Raw genomic sequence first — 19,308 nt, 5'->3', positions numbered from 1 at the left:
GATGTACCTGATGCCCACAGCTGGGGCTGCCCCAGAGCCCTCCAGCTGCCTTGCTCCTGTCAGGGGCACAGGGATGGACGCTGGCTGCCAGGCCCTGCCCTGCCCAGCCCCTGGGGAGCACCTGATGCAGCCAATGTCCAGTCCAAGAGGAGTTGCTGGCCTCTGCTGCATCCTGAAATTCTGTATCTGGAAACTAGGTGCACACTAACTGTCGTGGTTTGAGCCCAGCCGGTAACTCAGAACCACACAGCCGCTCGCTCACTCCCCTGCTTCCTCCCCCCGCTCCCGGAGGGATGGGGAGGAGAATCGGAAGAATGTAACTCCCACGGGTTGAGATAAGAGCAGTCCCGCAACTAAGGTATAATACAAAACCACTACTGCTACCACCAATGATAATAATGATTAGTGAAATAACGAGGGGAGAGGATACAATTGCTCACCACCCACCGACCGATACCGAGCCCGACCCGAGCAGTGATCTGGGCCTTCCGGGTAATCCCCCCCAGTTTATATACAGGGCATGACATGATGTGGTATGGAATACCCCTTTGGCTAGTTTGATTCAGGTGTCCTGTCTCTGCTTCCTCCCGGCTTCCCCTCCTCCCTGGCAGAGCATGAGACTGAGAAAGTCCTTGGTCAGAGTAAACATTACTTAGCAACAACTAAAAACATTGGTGTTATCTGCGTTGTTCCCAGGCTGAAAGTCAAAAACACAGCACTGCACCAGCTACTAAGAAGGAGAAAAATGACTGCTACAGCTGAACCCAGGACAGCTGATTATCCCTGGTTTGCACATGCACAGTCTTCCATGTCTCCTCTGGACAGGAGAGCAGTGACCCATTTCAGAACAAAAGTGTTTCTGAAAACGGCTGAGGCCAGCAGTTGGAAAGCAGAAAATCAGGAAACAAATTCAATAGTCGTGAATTATTCAGGACACAAGCTTTAAATGAAACAGCATTCCATTAACGGTAGATGACACGAAAATCATTAGAATTCCAGAGATATATCAAGGAATAAAAGAGGAAAACCGGGCTCACTGTACTTGGGAGTGTGTACTCCCAAGTACACACTCACTTTCACCAGTCTGGTAGACAAATTGTGGTTGTTTTCCTAAAGTTGCCTTGCTTTCATCTGTGCTGTAGTCAAAAAAGACTTAGAGATCAAAAACCTGTTTGGTGTTCTTTGTGTGCTCACATCAAGCAAGAGAGGCAAAGATACACCTTAAAATTTTGATTCCAGGTGTCCTCGACGTAAGAAACACACAGTGGTCCAAAGCTTTGAAAGAACTTTAGATTATATTCTGTTCAGCATTTGCCTTGAAGTTGAAGTACAATTTTTAAAATAGACATGGCAGCTACTTTGCAAATACTATCAGATTTAAACAGAAACATGGCTCCTAAGTGCTAACTGCCTTAGGCAGTGATCAAGTTGCTGTGCTCCAGTTGAACCATCATTCAACTGAACTATCATCCTCTGTGCTTTTAGCTCATGTCCCTTTTGGACCCCATTTCCTCTTTCAGCATGATGCACTTTAACTTTCAGAGGTTCTTTGACAATGATTCTTCACACATCCTGAAGGTGGTCTTACCTGTTAGTGTTTTCATAGCGTGATGCTGAAGGCCTATGCTGTGTACCTAGGAGTACACCATGAAGATGTGTGAGGGTACAAGGCCTAATAAGATACAAAGTTGTTAGACAGGAGAATGGGTCTTACGTGTTTCTGTCCAAAATGTCTATACAGTCTGGTTTAGTCACCAAGCCTTGTAGTGGAACTGATCTAGTTGATTGCAAAGTAATTCTGGCAGCAACCCAATATGTATGCTGTGTTGGCAATGTAATTACATTTTATATCTCTTTTTCATGTAAGCAAGTAAGGTATAAAATCCCTCTGGTTAGGCATGAAGATGTCACATTTTCTATTTCTTCATTACACAGAATATTATAGTAATTTTTCATGAAGGATGAATCTACCAGTCACGTAGAGTAAATAGATGATAAAATGATTAACTGGGTGACTCTTACCTTGTGCAGGTCCCACCATTGTGACATGGATGATAATCACATATTGGAACATTGCAGTTCTCAACATTCCTCCCTCCAAGAGCCTCATCTATGATTAATAACTCTTTGTTGTTAACTTGAAAATCCCTAATACATCCTTCATAGCCATGTATCTGCCCAGCACATTGACGAACCTCTTCATGAACAGGAACATTTCCAAGGAAGATTGATCCAAAGGTGATCTGCAGAAACAAGAAAAAAATCATCAGAAAAGAATGTTATTTGAGATGTTACTGTAAGCAATAAGTGAATAATAATTAGAGATAAAGGAAATAGCCATTACTTGAAGCTGGCCAACAAGTATCAAACTTGCTGAAGGGATCATTTTTTAAATGTGGTTCTGTGGTTCTCTTTAAAAAAATTATAATAATTAAAAAAAAGGCATACAAGAGAGTGGTTTAATGAATTTGCACATCTTCAAATGTGTAAGACAACATGCACACGAATAGGAATTCCCAGCCTTAACCACAATAAACACAGTAAAGATTTCTCATTGCTTCCCTCATTCTATTCTATGAATTTTACATTCACAGTTGAGGGTTGGTGCAGGAATACAGGAGAAGTTTTAGCCTTGAAGACAAAGTTTTTCTTCAGGATCTGGGGCCTATAGGACCCCAAGATAAAGGGAATACAGAAAAAGGATATTACTTTTTCTGGATGAATTACAGAAACCAGGCCACTATACAGAAGCCCAGGGAAAAGGGAAAGTTTTAGGTAGTAAATTCAAGTCACAAATATCCAGAACTTCATTAAGAAGGTGCCAAAGAAACACCCACAAGAATTTCATACTGGGACTGACCAAATCATATTTGTGCTCCGCATGATATTTCCTGTGTTACATGACCGAGGAGTCAAACCCTTGACCGTCACATATAAAGGATCTGTGACTTATTTAGCACTGAACTCTGCTCCTCAAGCTGATGCCTGATTTTCTGGAGTTCTGTCACAAGGTTTCACCATTCCTAGGTTTCTCTGCTAGAAGCCTGTCATTAAGAATTGAAAAAATCTTTTTTTTTTCATAAGTGTATCACACTGTGATGCATTTATTTGTACAACACCATCAATCCAGAGGGAAGATGAAACCTAGCGAGTTCAAGCCAAGTAGGAATAAGCCAGTGGTATAAAAAATACAACACAGTATGTGCAAAACATGTGATGAGATCATTTATAGCGAAGAGGCCCTTCACCATCATATTCAGACATTAACTGTATAAAACTAGGAAAACATCACATTGTTTTTTCTGGAATTAACACATCCATATGATTTTGCTGTTTCCTATATTGCTTTTATCAATCTTGGAACTATGTTGCTGACAATTGCAAGTTTGGAGATATAATAAACATGAACACTACCAGATAGTCCTTTACTTACAATGTCTTTTGTTTAGAAGGGAAAGAAAAAGGGATACTTCTTTTAGAGCATGGATAAAATTAAATCAGAGTTTTCATGTGGAAGGAATTTAAAGACAGCGGCTCAGCATTTGTTGAATTCATTTCATATGACTGGACTTTATCCCCTTTCAAAGATATAAACCAGCATAGCTGTAGACAAGATTTGTAAGTAGTTTTTACAGACAGACATTTTCTCTCTGCTTGTGAACCTGTTACAAAAATTAAGCAAAGCATTGGACTGGAATGTAAAATGTCTCTAATAGAGAAACATAGTTTTAACACTCCTCTTGCAATGCAATCTTTTTATTATTTGTCTTATTTTACAAAAGCACTGACCTTGGGGGCAGATCCAGTGTACCACAGAACAACTTCAGTAGGCTCTGTTCAGTTTCTCACATCAATGTATTTTATCATAGTATGTTAGATATTCGAACTCGTGCTAGTACACCATAACACACATTCTTTCTATAAAGGTTCTGTTCTGAATTTAACCGGAATATGTTTTAGGGAAGCACTCAGGAATAATTCCTGCAAGTCTTATTAACAGGTTCAATATACTGTTATATTAGCATTATGTTAACTTCTGTAACAGTAATGATTAACTTTTCAAATATTAATTTGAAAATGTTCTCCTTCACTTGGAGCCTGAGTGGTAAAAAGGATTAGCTTGGCCAGTAATGGGAAGAAATTAATTAGTCCTCCTAGTGGTAAGAAATGTCTTTCTTTCTTTCTTTCTCTGCTTGTGTACTTCATAAAGAAAATCGAGTCTCTGGGAGACTAGGAGCAGACCTGTAAGGTGCAATAGTCATGAGGATATAACATTCATACTACATACCATGGAAGGGGTGATTCTGGACGAACTATGATTTAGTGCCATGAAATACCTATTTGTGGTTACAGCACATCAAGTGGACTTATAGAGATCATCTTTTGTACTATTTTACCCTAAAAGTATTCAGCTGGCACACTCCAGGATTGCTATGCAACATGAACCAAAGTGTGATAAGTGGGAACATTCACTTCAAAACCCCATTTTGTGGTACGAAATGTGGACCCCCACCCCCACACCCTGCCAGAGAAAAGAAACAGAGAAGAGTTGTGGACTTCGAAACCAAGGAAATTTCCTGATTAGGGGAAGAAATAATCTGATGTATGATCTTGGTGCATGACATCAAAGGTGGCTACCTGTAAGTTTTTCTGTTTGTAAGGTATTGCTGGCTTATCTATATAATTAGATACTGATGGGTAAGTTCTTTCCCCATATTCTCTATGCAGAAGTTGCCAATAGTGTTAGCTTTACATTCTGCCAGAGTTAATGGACCTGAAACATAAAGGGAGAGACAAAGCAACCTTCTACAGCAGAACGTCAGGTTGATCATCTGGAGGCTAGGAAAAGACAACTGATTGGACTAATAGCAATATCTAATACAAGTTAATTCTTTATCTCAGACTGAACAAACACCTAGATACTGACTCAGAGAAGAAAGAGAGAAGAAATTCCATTACTAACTGGCACTGCAATACAGTGACATGCACATCATGATTAGCATCTCTACAGCTAACTGTCCTGCCTTCTAGTGAAGAAACTTACAAAGTGAACTGCCAATCACAGTTCAAATGCTCAAGTCTGAAAACATTTAAAATGTATCATGCAGAAACAATCTTGTGATGAGAGAATGCATAACAAAAAGAGGTGATGACATGGAGACAAAAAATAACAGAAAAACTCAAGATTTGGGAAAGCTGGCATATTGCCCATTTATAATGAGTCTTCTGATACCAGTTTCAAAATGGGGACAGTCATGGAATTCAGGCAGTTACAATAGAAGTTTCAAAGTCAGGTAAATGAAGAAATTCAAGGAAATACTGTGGATATTTGATGTGAAAAGAGATATTAAAGAGAACTTTTGTATATATGATGGTATCTGAGGAGGAATTCTATTTCTTCCATTAGAAAAAGTTAGAATGCCTGTTCTCCTTTGAGAATGACTAAAGTGCATATGCTGATGAAATGTTCAAAGCAAATAGCTATTTTTTGATATTTTGCAGACTCACCTGAGGTGCTTGATATAAGAGAGAAAGTCTGTGTTGTACAGGAGGATTTCCATCTACAGCCATTTCAATCATACAGTAACCTTCAGGACTGCTCACAGGTAACATATAACTGGAAGGAAGCAGAAGATCTCATTACTATTTATACTATTGACAGCAGAGTATCCAAACCTCACACAGCAAACACAAGGTGAAAAAGATGTTTCTGCCTCCGTAAAGAACGACAATCTTTGGACACTAACAATTCCAGTTTCATGGCTACTTGGACTACCTAGGAGACAAAATATGCAAGTTTCTTCTAACATCCCTCTTCTATTTGCTTTCCTACTGATTTTGACTCTGGTGTCTGAAATGTATACAAAGAAGAAAGAAATCTTTACACACATAAGTGGGTATTGATAAATTTTAAGTGCTAGCTGTGGCTGACATATGGTCTCCCTAGTATAGAGGATGTTGGATGAGTAACATCAATGTTGAATGATGCTGAACTCCCTAAATGGAAATTACCTTTTCCTGCCCTACAGGGGAAACAGAAATAGAATAAGAAATGAAAGGCTGCACACCTCTGAGCAGCAAGATTATACTGTGATATACTTCTCGTTACTTGGGAAGCATGTTATTAATGTAAACTCTGGTACTGAGCTTCAGAGATAAAGACGAATATAAGGTTAAGGGAATTTGTAAAATAAATACTAGCTAACATTCAATGAAACACTGAGAATTCTTCAGGTTCTTCCTATGATGAGATTTGAAAAAATGCAATTTATACTATCTGCAATAAAAATTCAATTCAACAAGATGATTTTCAAATATACAGGGTTTGTACTTAGAAAGGAAATTTGCATAAACATTATCACAACAATGGCAGAATAAGAGAATAGTAGTGAATAGATTCTTTAAAACTGAGCTTTGCTAGTTCTGTAGAATGCTTCTCAATTCCATTTTGCCTCAGTTTCAGTTTTCACATGCTTTAAAACAGAATGTGATGGGCATCCTTTTAGGAAGCATGTTAAGGTTTACTGACTACATGCACTTTGTACGTGAAATCCTGTTCAGTCTAATCCATATATTTTGGTTTCCAAAGTAAGGCCTTTAACAAGAACAATGTTAAATTTTTGTGTAATGTTTCACAAATGTTACATGAGATTTTACAAGAGATTCTGAAAAAAACCGAAACCATACATATAGACTGCCAAATTTTCCAAATTTTTTTATCTGGACAAATGGTAAAGGACAATCAAAAGGAAGCACATAAATTATTTCATGTTGGGATTAATTTTTATGTTAGGCCATAGACATATGAAAGAGTTAACATTTTTTAAAGCCCATTATGTCCTGAACACTAGAAGCATATATTACTGGTCCTAAAAATGACCTCAGCACAGCCAAGGACAAATTTACTCCTGAATAAACCACATCAAGACCTACCATGCTCTCAAATGCCTCCCTTTCATATACCATACCTTGTTGGCTGTGCACAGCTGCTATTGTATGATTTACCCCATGTGATATCTTGAGCTTTGCTTTTCTATTCTTGTGTCTACAGTCTTACTGTTTCATCCTCCTGTCTGTAGATTCAGTATGAAATTTAGTCTCGGTTTTCACCTCTGAAGTTAGTGGGAACATTGTATTGACATAAATGGATATAGTATTGGGCCCCTAATGAATATTTACAGCATTCACTGCAGTGCAGTGGCTTCTGAGTGAAAAAGTCTTCTTGGCAGTATATCTGTATCAGCAGGTGATGCACCCATATTAATAAATCCTACCTTTCCAATGGTTATATTGCTTCTGGTTCCAGAGTAAATTCAGTCAATACTAACTCATTGACTTTTGACTGTGCTCTGCTACATGGGGTCGAAATGTGCTAAATTATTTCCCCTTTGCAAATATGCAACACTTTTCCTATTTTTGAGCCAGGAACAACAATGTTTCTAATTTTGTTTTTAAAGACTGAGATATTTGAATGGCATATTCTATTATCACCTTTTGAAATGTGATCTAGACTACCCTAGATATTCAAATATGTTTGAAAAATGGTCATTTTTCTTTCCTATTTCAGATAAAAAAAAAAGTTCAATTTGTTTTCAGTGTATTTTAAGTTCCTTCTTGTGTAAAGTTAGCATAACATTTTGATTTTGAGTATAAGGAACTAAAAGCAATGTCTGCTGTTCTGAGGATCACCTAATTTTCACAATTTCATTATAAAATGTGAACTGAGTAAACAGAAGTTCCTCCTTAAAAATAATGGGTATATTGATATATATGGGTATTTTGATATATAAAATACACTTTGAATTTTATTTATTATTCCTACTCGTATTTCAGCTGCTGCAAATTGTCCAGGTAAATCAGAGTGTATAAAGTATAAACTTTCTCACATAAAAGAAAATCAGCTCATTTAGGATTCTCAGGGGGAAAACCAACTCATAACCTTTCCTTGATGTTATCTACTCTGAGTGGATATTCTAGTATAGACTTAACGTACTCCTGGCAAAGCCTACCCTCTGCCTTGTCCCTGCTTTTTAGTAAGGTTTCTGAAGTCTGCATCTGCTGCAATTTCTAAATCAATTTAACCCCTTATATCACATATAATAATCCAGCCCACTAAGAACAAAAGTTGAAGTGATGCAGCAAAGTTAGTAAAGATGTTACCTAATGGAAAAGAACAATATGGCCTATGCCAGTTTGATAATTTTCAAGGAATTAGCCATCCAAGCCAAATTCAGCACTGTAAACTTTCACTGCAAATGGCTGGCATTCACACATTCTCATTGTCTTGTACACATAATTTCTCTTGTTTTGATTCTGTGCTAGGGATAAAAAGTGGAAGATTAAAAATAGGTGCAATCAAAATAAGCCTTAAATATTACTTCAGGCTGACATGGTCTTTACTGCAGTATCTTTATGTAGACAAGCCCAAGCATCCTAAGTTCATATAGATAATAACACAGTCATCCCTACACAGGCACACCTGGTGATCCATTTTACCTTTCAAGAAATGTGTCAGAAAAAAAGAATAATAAAATTGCCACAGATCCCCAGTACCTATAAACAGCAGCTATTATTCAAAGATTTTGATCATTAGGTCTCAACTGCTCAAAGGAAATAAAGTCTTTTTTTTTTTTAAGATATAGAAATGAAATCTCAAATAAAAGAACTGATGTGTTTGACATCAGCCAGTAGATTGTAATGACTGAGTTGTGAGGAAAAAAACCCCACAGGCTATAAGCAGCAAAGTACTGCCTATATCTGGCGTGCACACTTGGAATGCTACCTACTTTCTTCAGCATTTGCTCCTTTCTCTGCAAGGATTTCTAAGCAAGTAATACTTGAAATTTCTCTGCCTTGTGTCAGAAAGGAAAAATCGTCATTTGAAATGTGAACAAAATGAATATTTTTCATGCTTACATTACCACAAAATTAGGACTGTTTGAATTTGCTAGATTGCTTGAATATGTTTAGAATAGCTTTTAGAAAGAGACAGAGCATGGAAAATTACAGCCCAAAAGACAGTTCTCTGAGAAAATTATGAAAATAATGAAAAATGGCAATTAAACCAGAAATGCTGTCTCTATCTTTAGTATACCATTTAAAACCACAAAGTGCTACAATATAGACATATGCAAGACATAATTATAATAGTTTTTTAAAAAAAGACAGAAAAAAGAACGCACTTGAAATATTCTGTGGCAGAAATGACCTGAACTAAAATACCACTTCATGTAGCTCTATAACTTGATAATATTTTTCTTATAATCTAAGATTAAATTTGTCTTAATCTTGCAACTGGATAAATGCAGTTGTATTATTTCGTGCATCTCATAGAAGATTGAAATCCATTATCCACATTAGAAAAGAGAAAATGGAACTAATGATTTATTCTCTTGACATTTTTTCTTTATTTTTCTAATTAACCTCATATTATGACATGCTGACCTCACATTAAGAACACCTGAGATGAAATTGGATAATCACTGACATCTTTAAATTTTGAAGGATTTCTAGTTCAGTTGTACTTTTTCACTCATTTAGATGCTGAAGGCATTTCAGTCCATCTGCCTCGCATCTCAGAGGTATATTTCAGTTGCATTCAAAGCCAGTGTATTTTCCCCTCCAGGAGAGAACGCAATATGATTCTTACTCCAGGATTATTTTGTCAGGCACCAAAATTGTGATTCATGCACATCACACTCATAATGATATAAAAAGGATTTACAGGCCAGTAGAGAATTGGGTGTGTGGGGAGTAGTTATAGGAAATGGGTGTGGGGTGGGGATCTAATGGAATGTTAGGCGCAATAATCTAAATAGGTCTAGAGCCATGTGGAGCCAAACCTGTTCCTGTAAATGTACATAAAAACGGATTTTATATAAACTAATTTAGAACAAGAATTAACAAAGGATTTTCCACAGGGGCTGTTTCTTTACAAAAGACTCATGGACCTCAACAGATGCAAAACAGAACTTCTAAACAGTGATTAATGCCATTACTAGTTACATCTTGATTAATTATGTGTATGAACACTGAATTTCTATCAAAGTGCAATGTTTACCTAATACACTTATACCTATGACATATACCTGTGGATATTAAGTATTGGATTAATTTCGGCCTGGAAGTGATATTGAAAGAAATCCTCTTAACCTAGCCAAGATTGAGGCACTTCTAAATAAAATGTTACCTGGTATAACCTTGCTCAAGCAAATATTTTAGCTTAAACTATCACAGCTACTTCACCTGGAAATATAATCATACTTTTTTTTTTTTTTTTTTTTTTTTTTTTTTTTTTTTTTCTTCTTTCAAGCTAGTCACCAGGTGGCACTAAAGGAGCACAGTAGAAAGCATGAAGGCAAAATTCCTACTAATGTCTCTTCTAATCATTGGAGAGACTGACTTAAGCCCTAATTGATAGCATGATTGCTTCAGCTTCCAGTTTATATCAAGGGAAACACAGTAAAGTATCTTAAACTGATTACATATTGACAATATAGATGAGAATAGGTCTGGAGACTGGAACTTCTGGATGACTTTTAACTGCATTCATGCATTATAATTATCTAATGTAATCATGTAGAAATGGTGTGTTCATGGTTGCGTAAACATACTTAAGAAAATTTAGTTTATAGCAATTATGTTTTCTATATAGCGTTGAAGGTGCAGCCATATTTCTAACACATTAAGGAGATGCATAACAAAATCAAAATGTCGGATCACCAGGTATAAAAAAATCCCAACCATTTTAAAGAGAACCGGCCTCTGTTCTTATCCACATTAAATTATTATTGTAAAGGATTTTTCTGAACAAAGATCTCACACTGCTAGCAGACCAGGCTTTCTGGAAAATGTTTACAAAGTAGTTATATACTACTGTCTATTTTCTAATGCCACAGTTGGAAGATTATATTTAGAACTATCTGTTATTTTCCTCCCTACAAGCTGACAAACACTAGCCCAACTTAACAGCTCAACATAGGAAAAAATCCTCATAAAAATCCTCTTTACTAAAAAAGTATTGATATTAAAAACACAATATAAAATGACTCCTGAAAAACACTGAAACAGTGGCTTCATTTACACCCTTGATTAACCAGAGCAGTTGTCAAGGGAACATCTAACCAGTTGTCAAGAAATACAGGAGATTTTTCAAGAGCAGTGATTTTACTTTTGACTGAACACATTCAATTCACAAATGTGAAAATCTGTACTGTGTCTTACAGTTTTAATAATCTCTTGGTATTTCTTTCTAAAATTCTTGCACTTACTACTTTTTTTTTCCTTAAAAATATATATTAAAAAAATTATTAAAAACATACTTACTCTTCCTAAAATTAACTTCAACATACTGCTTCCATGGAAGCTTTCACGTGTCTACCTTCTTCTGTTTCAACAATGTCAAATTTTGGTATTTCTTACTACTTTCAATTACAGCACTAAGAAGTGACAATTATAAAAATGAATGTTTCACTTTATGTCTGACATTTTATTTGAAATCAATGAAACATCTCTCATAACCTGCAGCATACAACACAAATATCAGGTTTCTAGTTGCTATGAGCTGACCGAACTGTAAAAGCATACCAGTAGGGGAAAGGGAGAAAGAAACAAGGGAAGGGGGTAGACAAAAACATGAAAGATGAAAAATCCCAAATTACTTTGATGTGTAATAGTGTCTTCTAGTAATCCCTTGATGCTGTTTTTAAAGCAACCAAAAAAAAAAAAAAAAAAAGAAGAAGAAAAAAAGGAAAAGAGGTGTGTGAAGTTTTGGAATACATGAGGGGATGATAAACTCCAGCTGACCCTGAACTTGTTCTAGACCTGCAGCTCCAGCCGTTTGTGCATAAATCTGTGGGGCCTGATAGGATTCATCCCAGGGTACTGAAAGAACTGGATAATGTTATTGCACGACCTCTCGCCATTATTTTTCAACATTCTTGGGAGTCTGGAAAGGTCCCAGTTGACTGGAAGCTGGCAAATGTCCCAATTTTCAAGAAAGAAAAGAGAGAAGACCCTGGTAATTACAGGCCTGTCAGTCTCACTTCAGTGCCTGGTAAAATACGGAGAAGCTTATTCTGGGAATTATTGAAAAACACTTCAGAGACAACAGTCGTAGCCAATAGTTCATGAGGGGAAAGTCCTTATGATAAGGTCACCCATTTAACTGACCAAGAAAAGCCAGTAGATGTGGTGGCTTTGGATTTTAGCAAAGCTTTTGATGTTGACTTTCACAGTCCAGCACACAGCTGGACAAGTTCATAATACATTGGGTGAGCACTTGGCTGATTGGTGGGGCTCAGAGACTTAGAGTAAATGGGGTTACATCAGGCTGGCAGCCAATCACCAGTGAGGTTCCCCTGGGCTCAATTTTAGGGCCAGTGCTCTTCAATGTTTTTATAAATTATCTGGATTCAGGAATCAAAGGTACATTAAGTAAGTTTGCCCATGATACTAAACTAGGAAGAACTGTGGATTCACTTGAGGGTAGTCTCTGCTTACAGAGAGAGACATTATAAAGAGATCTACATAGACTAGAGAGCTGGGCAATCACCAACTGTATGAAATTTAACAAGAGCAAGTGCTGGATTCTCCATGTGGGATGGGACAATCGTGTTTATACATACAAACTGGGCAATGAGAGGCTGAGAACACCCCTGCAGAAAGATCTGGGGTTTTGGGTTGGTGGCAAGTTGAATATGAGTTACCAGTGTGCCCTGACAGCCAAAAGGGCCAACTGTGTCCTAGGGCGCATAAAGCACAGTATATCTAGCCACTTGAGGGAGGTGATTGTCCGACTCTGCACTGATCCAACCTCGAGTACTGTGTGCAGTCTTGGGTGCCTTAATATAAGAAGGACATCAAACTATTAGAGTGTGTCCAGAGAGAAGTGAGCAAGATGGTGAAAAGTCTTGAGGGCAAGACTTATGAGGAGTGGCTGAGGTCTCTGTTCAGCTTGGAGAAGAGAAGGCTGAGGGGTGCCCTCATTGTAGTCTACAGCTTCCTCAAGGCGGGCAGTGGAGTCGGAGGTGCTGGTCTCCTCTCTCCGGTGACCAGTGATAAGACCTGAGGAAATGAAATGAAGCTGTGTCGGGGGAAGTTCAGACTGGACATTAGGAAAAGGTTCTTCATTGAGAATGACTGATCACTGGAACAAGGCCCACAGGCAAGTGGTCATGGCACCACAGCTGTCAGAGTTCAAGGAGCATTTTGACAATGCTCTTAGTCATATGGTCTAGTTTTAGGTAGTCCTGTGAAGAGCAGAGAGTTGGACTCAATGATCCTTATGGGTCCCTTTCAACTTGAGATATTCTGATTCTGTGATTAGTTGTCAGAGGTCTGGGTTTGGAGAAGAAACCCTAACTGTGAAAGGCTCTTCTGATGGGGCAGAAAATCTGACAGTTTTGCTGATGGTTTATTTTCAATGTTTTCTTAATTATTGTGTCCTAGAGTATCTGGTATTTGTGTAATATTCAAGAGCTGTTCCTCACTATGTGAGGAAAACCAGTTAAGAGTCTTTGGCAGCATTACACCGAACATTACGTTCCCCATTATTGCTGACACCTTCCCATATCCACACATTGCAGGCTGTTCCTCCTAACAATGCTAAAAAAATGTTCTCCTATTTGTTCTTAAATTCCTCCTTTCTTCCTTGATCAGTTTTAGTAGAACATGTAGGAAAATAAGAACTCCGAAAAATACACAAAGGTGAACGAATTTCAGAGAGTGAGCCTTGAAAGACAGTAAATTAGCATAGTAATGCACACGAATATTTCTGAGGTGCAGGCTTGCCTTATGAGTATAAGCAGTTGCTTTGATATATTTGTTTCCAATAATAACGGTACTATGGCTAGGACAGAAATTATATTGCTTATCTATCTCTATGCCTTATACAGCTTGGTGTGTTTCTATGGTATAGTGGGTCCTGAAGTACCACATGATTTTTCCTGATTCAAAAAGACAGTAGATGTTCTGCTACTAGCTGCTGCAGAAAATGAAAAACATTTAAAATTCAACTGGAGTTTTCTCCTACCATTATACATAGCACTTTGTCTTCAGCTCAGTTTGTCTCTGAGTGCCCCATATTGCATTGCTGCAAAATACTACTTATTGTTTTCAATGAAAAGAGTTGCAAAAAAGACCACCTAAAACCCCACTGAAACCTAAGTTTTTAGAGCACCAACCCACTTACATTATAGTTTGACTTTGAAAGTCTTCAAAACACTTCATTTTCTCTTTCTTCGTTGTAGTTGCAACAAAGGAAATATAAAAAGGAACTATCTATCTGTTGCTTGAACACAGATACACAGTTTTATGGGAATACCAATCTTAGGCACCACTTTCAACATTACTTTCCTTTTAAATTAATTTTAAATGTTTCTTATTTGCATTTGATTATAGATTTATTGACAGGGTTGTTTTATCCATAGAACACATCTGAATTTCTTCCAGACTTTTGGATTTATCTGTGGGAAATAACAAATCTTTCTGTCAACACATCAAAATCTATGAGAATGTTTGAACTGAGTTGTACATATGATGTTTACACCAGAATTCCTGTGTAACACACAGAGTGATTTGCACAGTAATATCATATTTTTTGTACTAAATGCATGCTGTTCCCTCGTTCTGCCACACAGCTTTTTTTCTTCTTTCAAAAAATCTTCAAATTTACATGTCTGAGAGAGAAAACCAACAAGAAATGGGAAAACCTTATAGTTTTTCCCCATGTGATTTTGCATATTCCAGGAGGTCATAATTTTCTTAACAATCTGACCATAGTAATAAAACTGGTGTTATGTTACCACTTCAAATCTCTCTTACAAACATTTTATACACTTTGCTATAAAGATAATACAGAGTTTGACATTAAAAAGGTACTAGTTGCCTTTTGTTTCTTAGTAGACTTTCAACTAGTGTAATTTGTTGTACATTTGGAGAATGCCATTTGTCAAAATTCTGACTTCAAAACTGCCATAACAGTACTTGCTGGGTCTTCTGAGAACAGGCCAAATTCTAACAAAGTATGACACATGTTAACAGACTTGCATTAACACAAGAGAGAAAAATATGACTAGCTCTTCCTCAGTTCTGATTAATCCAGGAAGAATAATAGCATTCTTACATGGCTCTCATATTAAAGTTGCTGAGCATTCCCCCATCATACATATATCAAGATAGAAGAAATTAAGTATCCATAAGAGGACAACACATCTTGGTTTTCCATTATTAACATTTCCATATCAACATTATTAACATGCTGTGAGAATATATTTTAAATACTATCAAAGTGAACCTGCTAAATTCCAAACCTGTTTACTACAGGCAAGCTTCCATACTCCCTAGTTTTATTATGAAAATACGTCAGTGTGACGCTGATGTTTTGCCATGGTTTTGTTGGACAGAACCTTTTCTTTTATGTTAAAAGGTATTTAAAAAAAAGTTTATTTATTCTACTCTTCCATTCTTGTGACATTCTCTTTGAATTAGAGATAAATTAATATAATAAGGGTTCACCAGAAATTGGCTTGATGCGAATCATCAGCTTTCATCCAGTTAGCTTTTAAGGGGATGTTTTGCTAGGCTTGTTGTTGTGTCCTTTCTCATTATCTAGTAATAATTAATCTAGTATTAACATAATGAACACAGTGCTTAATATGGCATAATAATTATAAGGAAAATATACTTCACAGTGGATTTTGGAAGCTCCTAGGACTTGGAAACAGTTATATAGTTCCACATGAAAGATCCTTAAAAGTAGATGACAAGCTGAAAATAAATCAAAAATGTCATCCTATTAAGAAAATGTAAGAAAAATAATGGAATGTATAGATAGGCATAAAGACAGCAGACATGTAAAACATTTTTCTGCTTTCTTCCAAGGTAAGGCCAATAAGTGATGCAGTATTTCTTAACAACTCACTTTATTAATCAGCAGGAGTTTTGATTAATCCTTTTACTGATCTCTGATCTTCTGTTCCCTTATTATCATCAACATATTTGGTATCTGCATTCCCTCATTTTGATTGTTGCCTGCTACATAAGGCATGCTAATAGCTCTCAAATGGTGCATTGCATTGAAGAATATGTGAGACTATCATATCAGCACTATCACTACGTTGTAAAATGTCCCTTTTTTCTCTTTTGCTGTGGAGATACTAGTAGAATTGGACAGCCTAAGGAGAACAAACACACTTTATCTTGCCTGATATTGTCTATCACACACACAAGATGCAATTTCTTAATGTTGGCATATACTTTTTCACACATTATATAGAATCTTAAAAAAACCCAGAAATTCATGTTTCTGTATACGCACAGATGAAAATGGTAATATCTACCTAAGGCCAAAGAGACACTGTTTATGCTAGGTTCTACTTAGCTTGCTTTATGCCTCACTTACTCTAGCTCTGCCAGTCCAACAGTCAAGTGTATGATCCTTTAGTAAATTGGTTAATGGGACTCTTTCTATTGCATATATCACCGAGCATACTACAGGCAGCATGCATCTAAGGATCATTTACTTCAATGGAATGCTTTTCTTCAATATACATACTTCATGAATCATGACTTTAAAGATACCTGTTCTCAGTCTGGATCCTTAAAGGAAAGCGTAAATTTTGCTCTTAATCATATCCCTGCAGTTGCACTGACTTCACAGGGACTGCACTGGTGTAAAAACATCAGTGCACTGTGACAACTGACTGAAAACCTGTGGTACCTCCATTTCACACACGCAAAAATGTGAATAACACAAAGATACTGGAAAAATCAGTATTAACACTTGCAGACTTTTGAAGCTACAACAAAATTTAATGTTTATCATCATCATTATGACAGTTATTGTTATAATTATCCATGATCATGACCATATTGGAAGAATAGATTGTTACAAAACTGATTGTGACAGTAGTCACCAACTCTTATAAAAACATGATGTGCTAATCTGAGTTTCAGGACAACATGTTCTTACATAGAAGATTGGAGAATATGTACTGTGCTTGTGTACTGACTATTCTCTATTGGATCATAATTAGCTTCTTTGCATATTTTGTGGGCTTTTTTTTGTTAGATAAGTTCATGGAGCCACTAATTTTTACTGCTGATTAAAAAATATTTTCAATCCAGTAATCCACCTTTAAGAACTGAATACTGTTGCTTCCTCCTGTTTCTGACAGCATTGCCTCAGGTTCATGTACTAACTGGGCATCTGCTGCATCTGAAGAAGTCTGTTTTAATTTTCATTATGGCTACTTTTAACTTTTTTTTGATCCTGCATTAAAGGAAAGAGAAGGACTTCTACTATTCTACTCTTTGGAGCTCAAGAGATGAACATTCCTCAGCGAAAGTGCTTGGAGTCTTTTGTACAGCTTGTTCTTACCTTCTAATCTTGCTTCTCTAATTCACTGATTTTTTTTTAATATACATGTAATTGCACTCAAGCAATTTTATTTAAAAATATATAACAACAGAAAGGCAAGTTTGCTTCCTCCTTCAGCTAAAAGCCTCCAGTTATAGCCTATGTAAGATCAAATACAAAGTGTAGAAGACATGGAAAAATGAGGGAAATTCAAATTTAATTTTAACTGAAAGAATATTCTGATGTGAAAAGAGGGTAGACCCATTTTCTGAAGATTCATTACATAATAGGTTTTGACCTGTTCTTAAGTGCAGATGAACCCATTTAGCAAATAAAGTAGTAAAGAAGTTTCCTAACATGGATCTATTCTCTCAAAAATCATATACTTTAGGGGAATTAGGCGATTTTGTTAATCTAGAAAAAATCCAAATTTTAATCAAATGCAACAATGCAGTATTGTATTGATGAAGGGTGAGTTGGGAGACTTTTGCTAAACAATGAACAAATTGAAGCCTAAATTTGATTACATATAGAGCAGTTGAACACTAACTTTACAGGAAGAATACTCTACAAAAATATGAGACTTTACCAATGAGGAGATCTTTTACTCTCAAGAGAAACATGACTAGCTGTCCATCATCAGCCATAGCATTCTCTTTAAGTACAAAATCACTTGAAGTTACAGTGATTTTGAACACATTGAAAAAGTGTATTGGATCTTGTTTCTGTTTAAGAAAACCCAGTATCAGTAGAAGTAGATTATAACTCTATATAAGAAACATTCACTATTATCCCCCAGTAAGCAAATTAACATATGGCAAAATATGAAACAGAGCACTCAGTAAAATCTCAAATTTAAAAATCTATTTGGATACCATGTACACAGTGCATTACAAACTATAATATTGCATCTTAAAACTCTTTGTTAAACCATGTATCTGCTTACCAGCAAACTGAATCTCATACATATGAAAGTATTGATGAAAATAAAGGAAAATAACAAATCAGTGTACGTATGTATAGAAGCAATGGTCTCATGAAATGGCTGTGAGATACAAAGATTTGAGAAAATACATGCATACATAAACTTCTGACAACAACCCACATTTACCTACACCATGGTTATAGAAACAATTTGCCTATAGTGTTGGGTTGGGTTTTTTTGTTTGTTTGTTTATACATAAATTGTGCTTGTTAGAATGGTTAAAACAGAACAAAAAAAGGAATAAAGAAAAATAATAACATATCCATAATACCATATTTTGAGGTGGGAAAATTACACTTAATAATAAAAAAGGTAAATTCAAACAACTGTTGAGGGTTCAATTGTTCTAACGCCTCACCAACAAAATGCCTCAAAAATAATGTGAAATGTGCTAACAAAGAGATCTAGTAGGTAATGTTCTACCAGTTATGTTCCCCCTTCCCTGAGGAGGACTATCAGTCCCAGCAGGAGAGCAACTCCTCTGGAGTTATCAGGAGCTTAGTATTGCACTAGAGTATAACAATTAATGATTATGTCAAGCTATCTTCAGATATAGTCTGAAGTTACCAGCTGGGCTTAAACCACAACAGTGTCTCACATAAATCTGATCCTATGAATGAAAATTAGGAATCTACCTGACACATGAATAAAGCTGTATCAATGCAAAATTGTACAGATAACAATTCAGTACTGAAATGACTTCAAATTGAGAATCTTCTGTTTTCTTACCTATTACAGACAGAAAAAAATACAATAACGAGTAACATATATTGCTTCCACAAAGCAGCACTAATTAATTTTCCTTTGTATACTATAATGGTCTAAAATTGCTACCTCTCCTCTACATCGGAAAACTAAAGAGAAAAATTGGTTAAGCAACGTGATTAATGAGAAACCGTCTCTTTAACTTGAATGCCAGGAGAAGGAACAATTTATATACTTATCCTGGAAGTCCTGGGCAGAC

The 19,308-nt window shown here is 36.4% G+C and overlaps 1 protein-coding gene across 1 annotated transcript in view; it reads right to left on the bottom strand.

Annotated features, from left to right (window-relative positions):
* The window catches only part of EYS (eyes shut homolog), a 797,046-nt gene that overhangs the window by 107,304 nt on the left and 670,434 nt on the right, over positions 1-19,308 (bottom strand). The window contains exons 38-39 of the mRNA XM_030490420.1: positions 5,509-5,617; positions 2,023-2,243 (exon numbers count right to left, since the gene is read on the bottom strand). Coding sequence (XP_030346280.1) covers positions 2,023-2,243; positions 5,509-5,617 — 330 coding nt within the window. The remainder of the gene's footprint in view (positions 1-2,022; positions 2,244-5,508; positions 5,618-19,308) is intronic.

This window comes from Strigops habroptila, chromosome 6, assembly GCF_004027225.2.
Source record: "Strigops habroptila isolate Jane chromosome 6, bStrHab1.2.pri, whole genome shotgun sequence".
Lineage (NCBI taxonomy): Eukaryota > Metazoa > Chordata > Aves > Psittaciformes > Psittacidae > Strigops > Strigops habroptila.
This window is presented reverse-complemented; position numbering and strand designations above follow the sequence as displayed.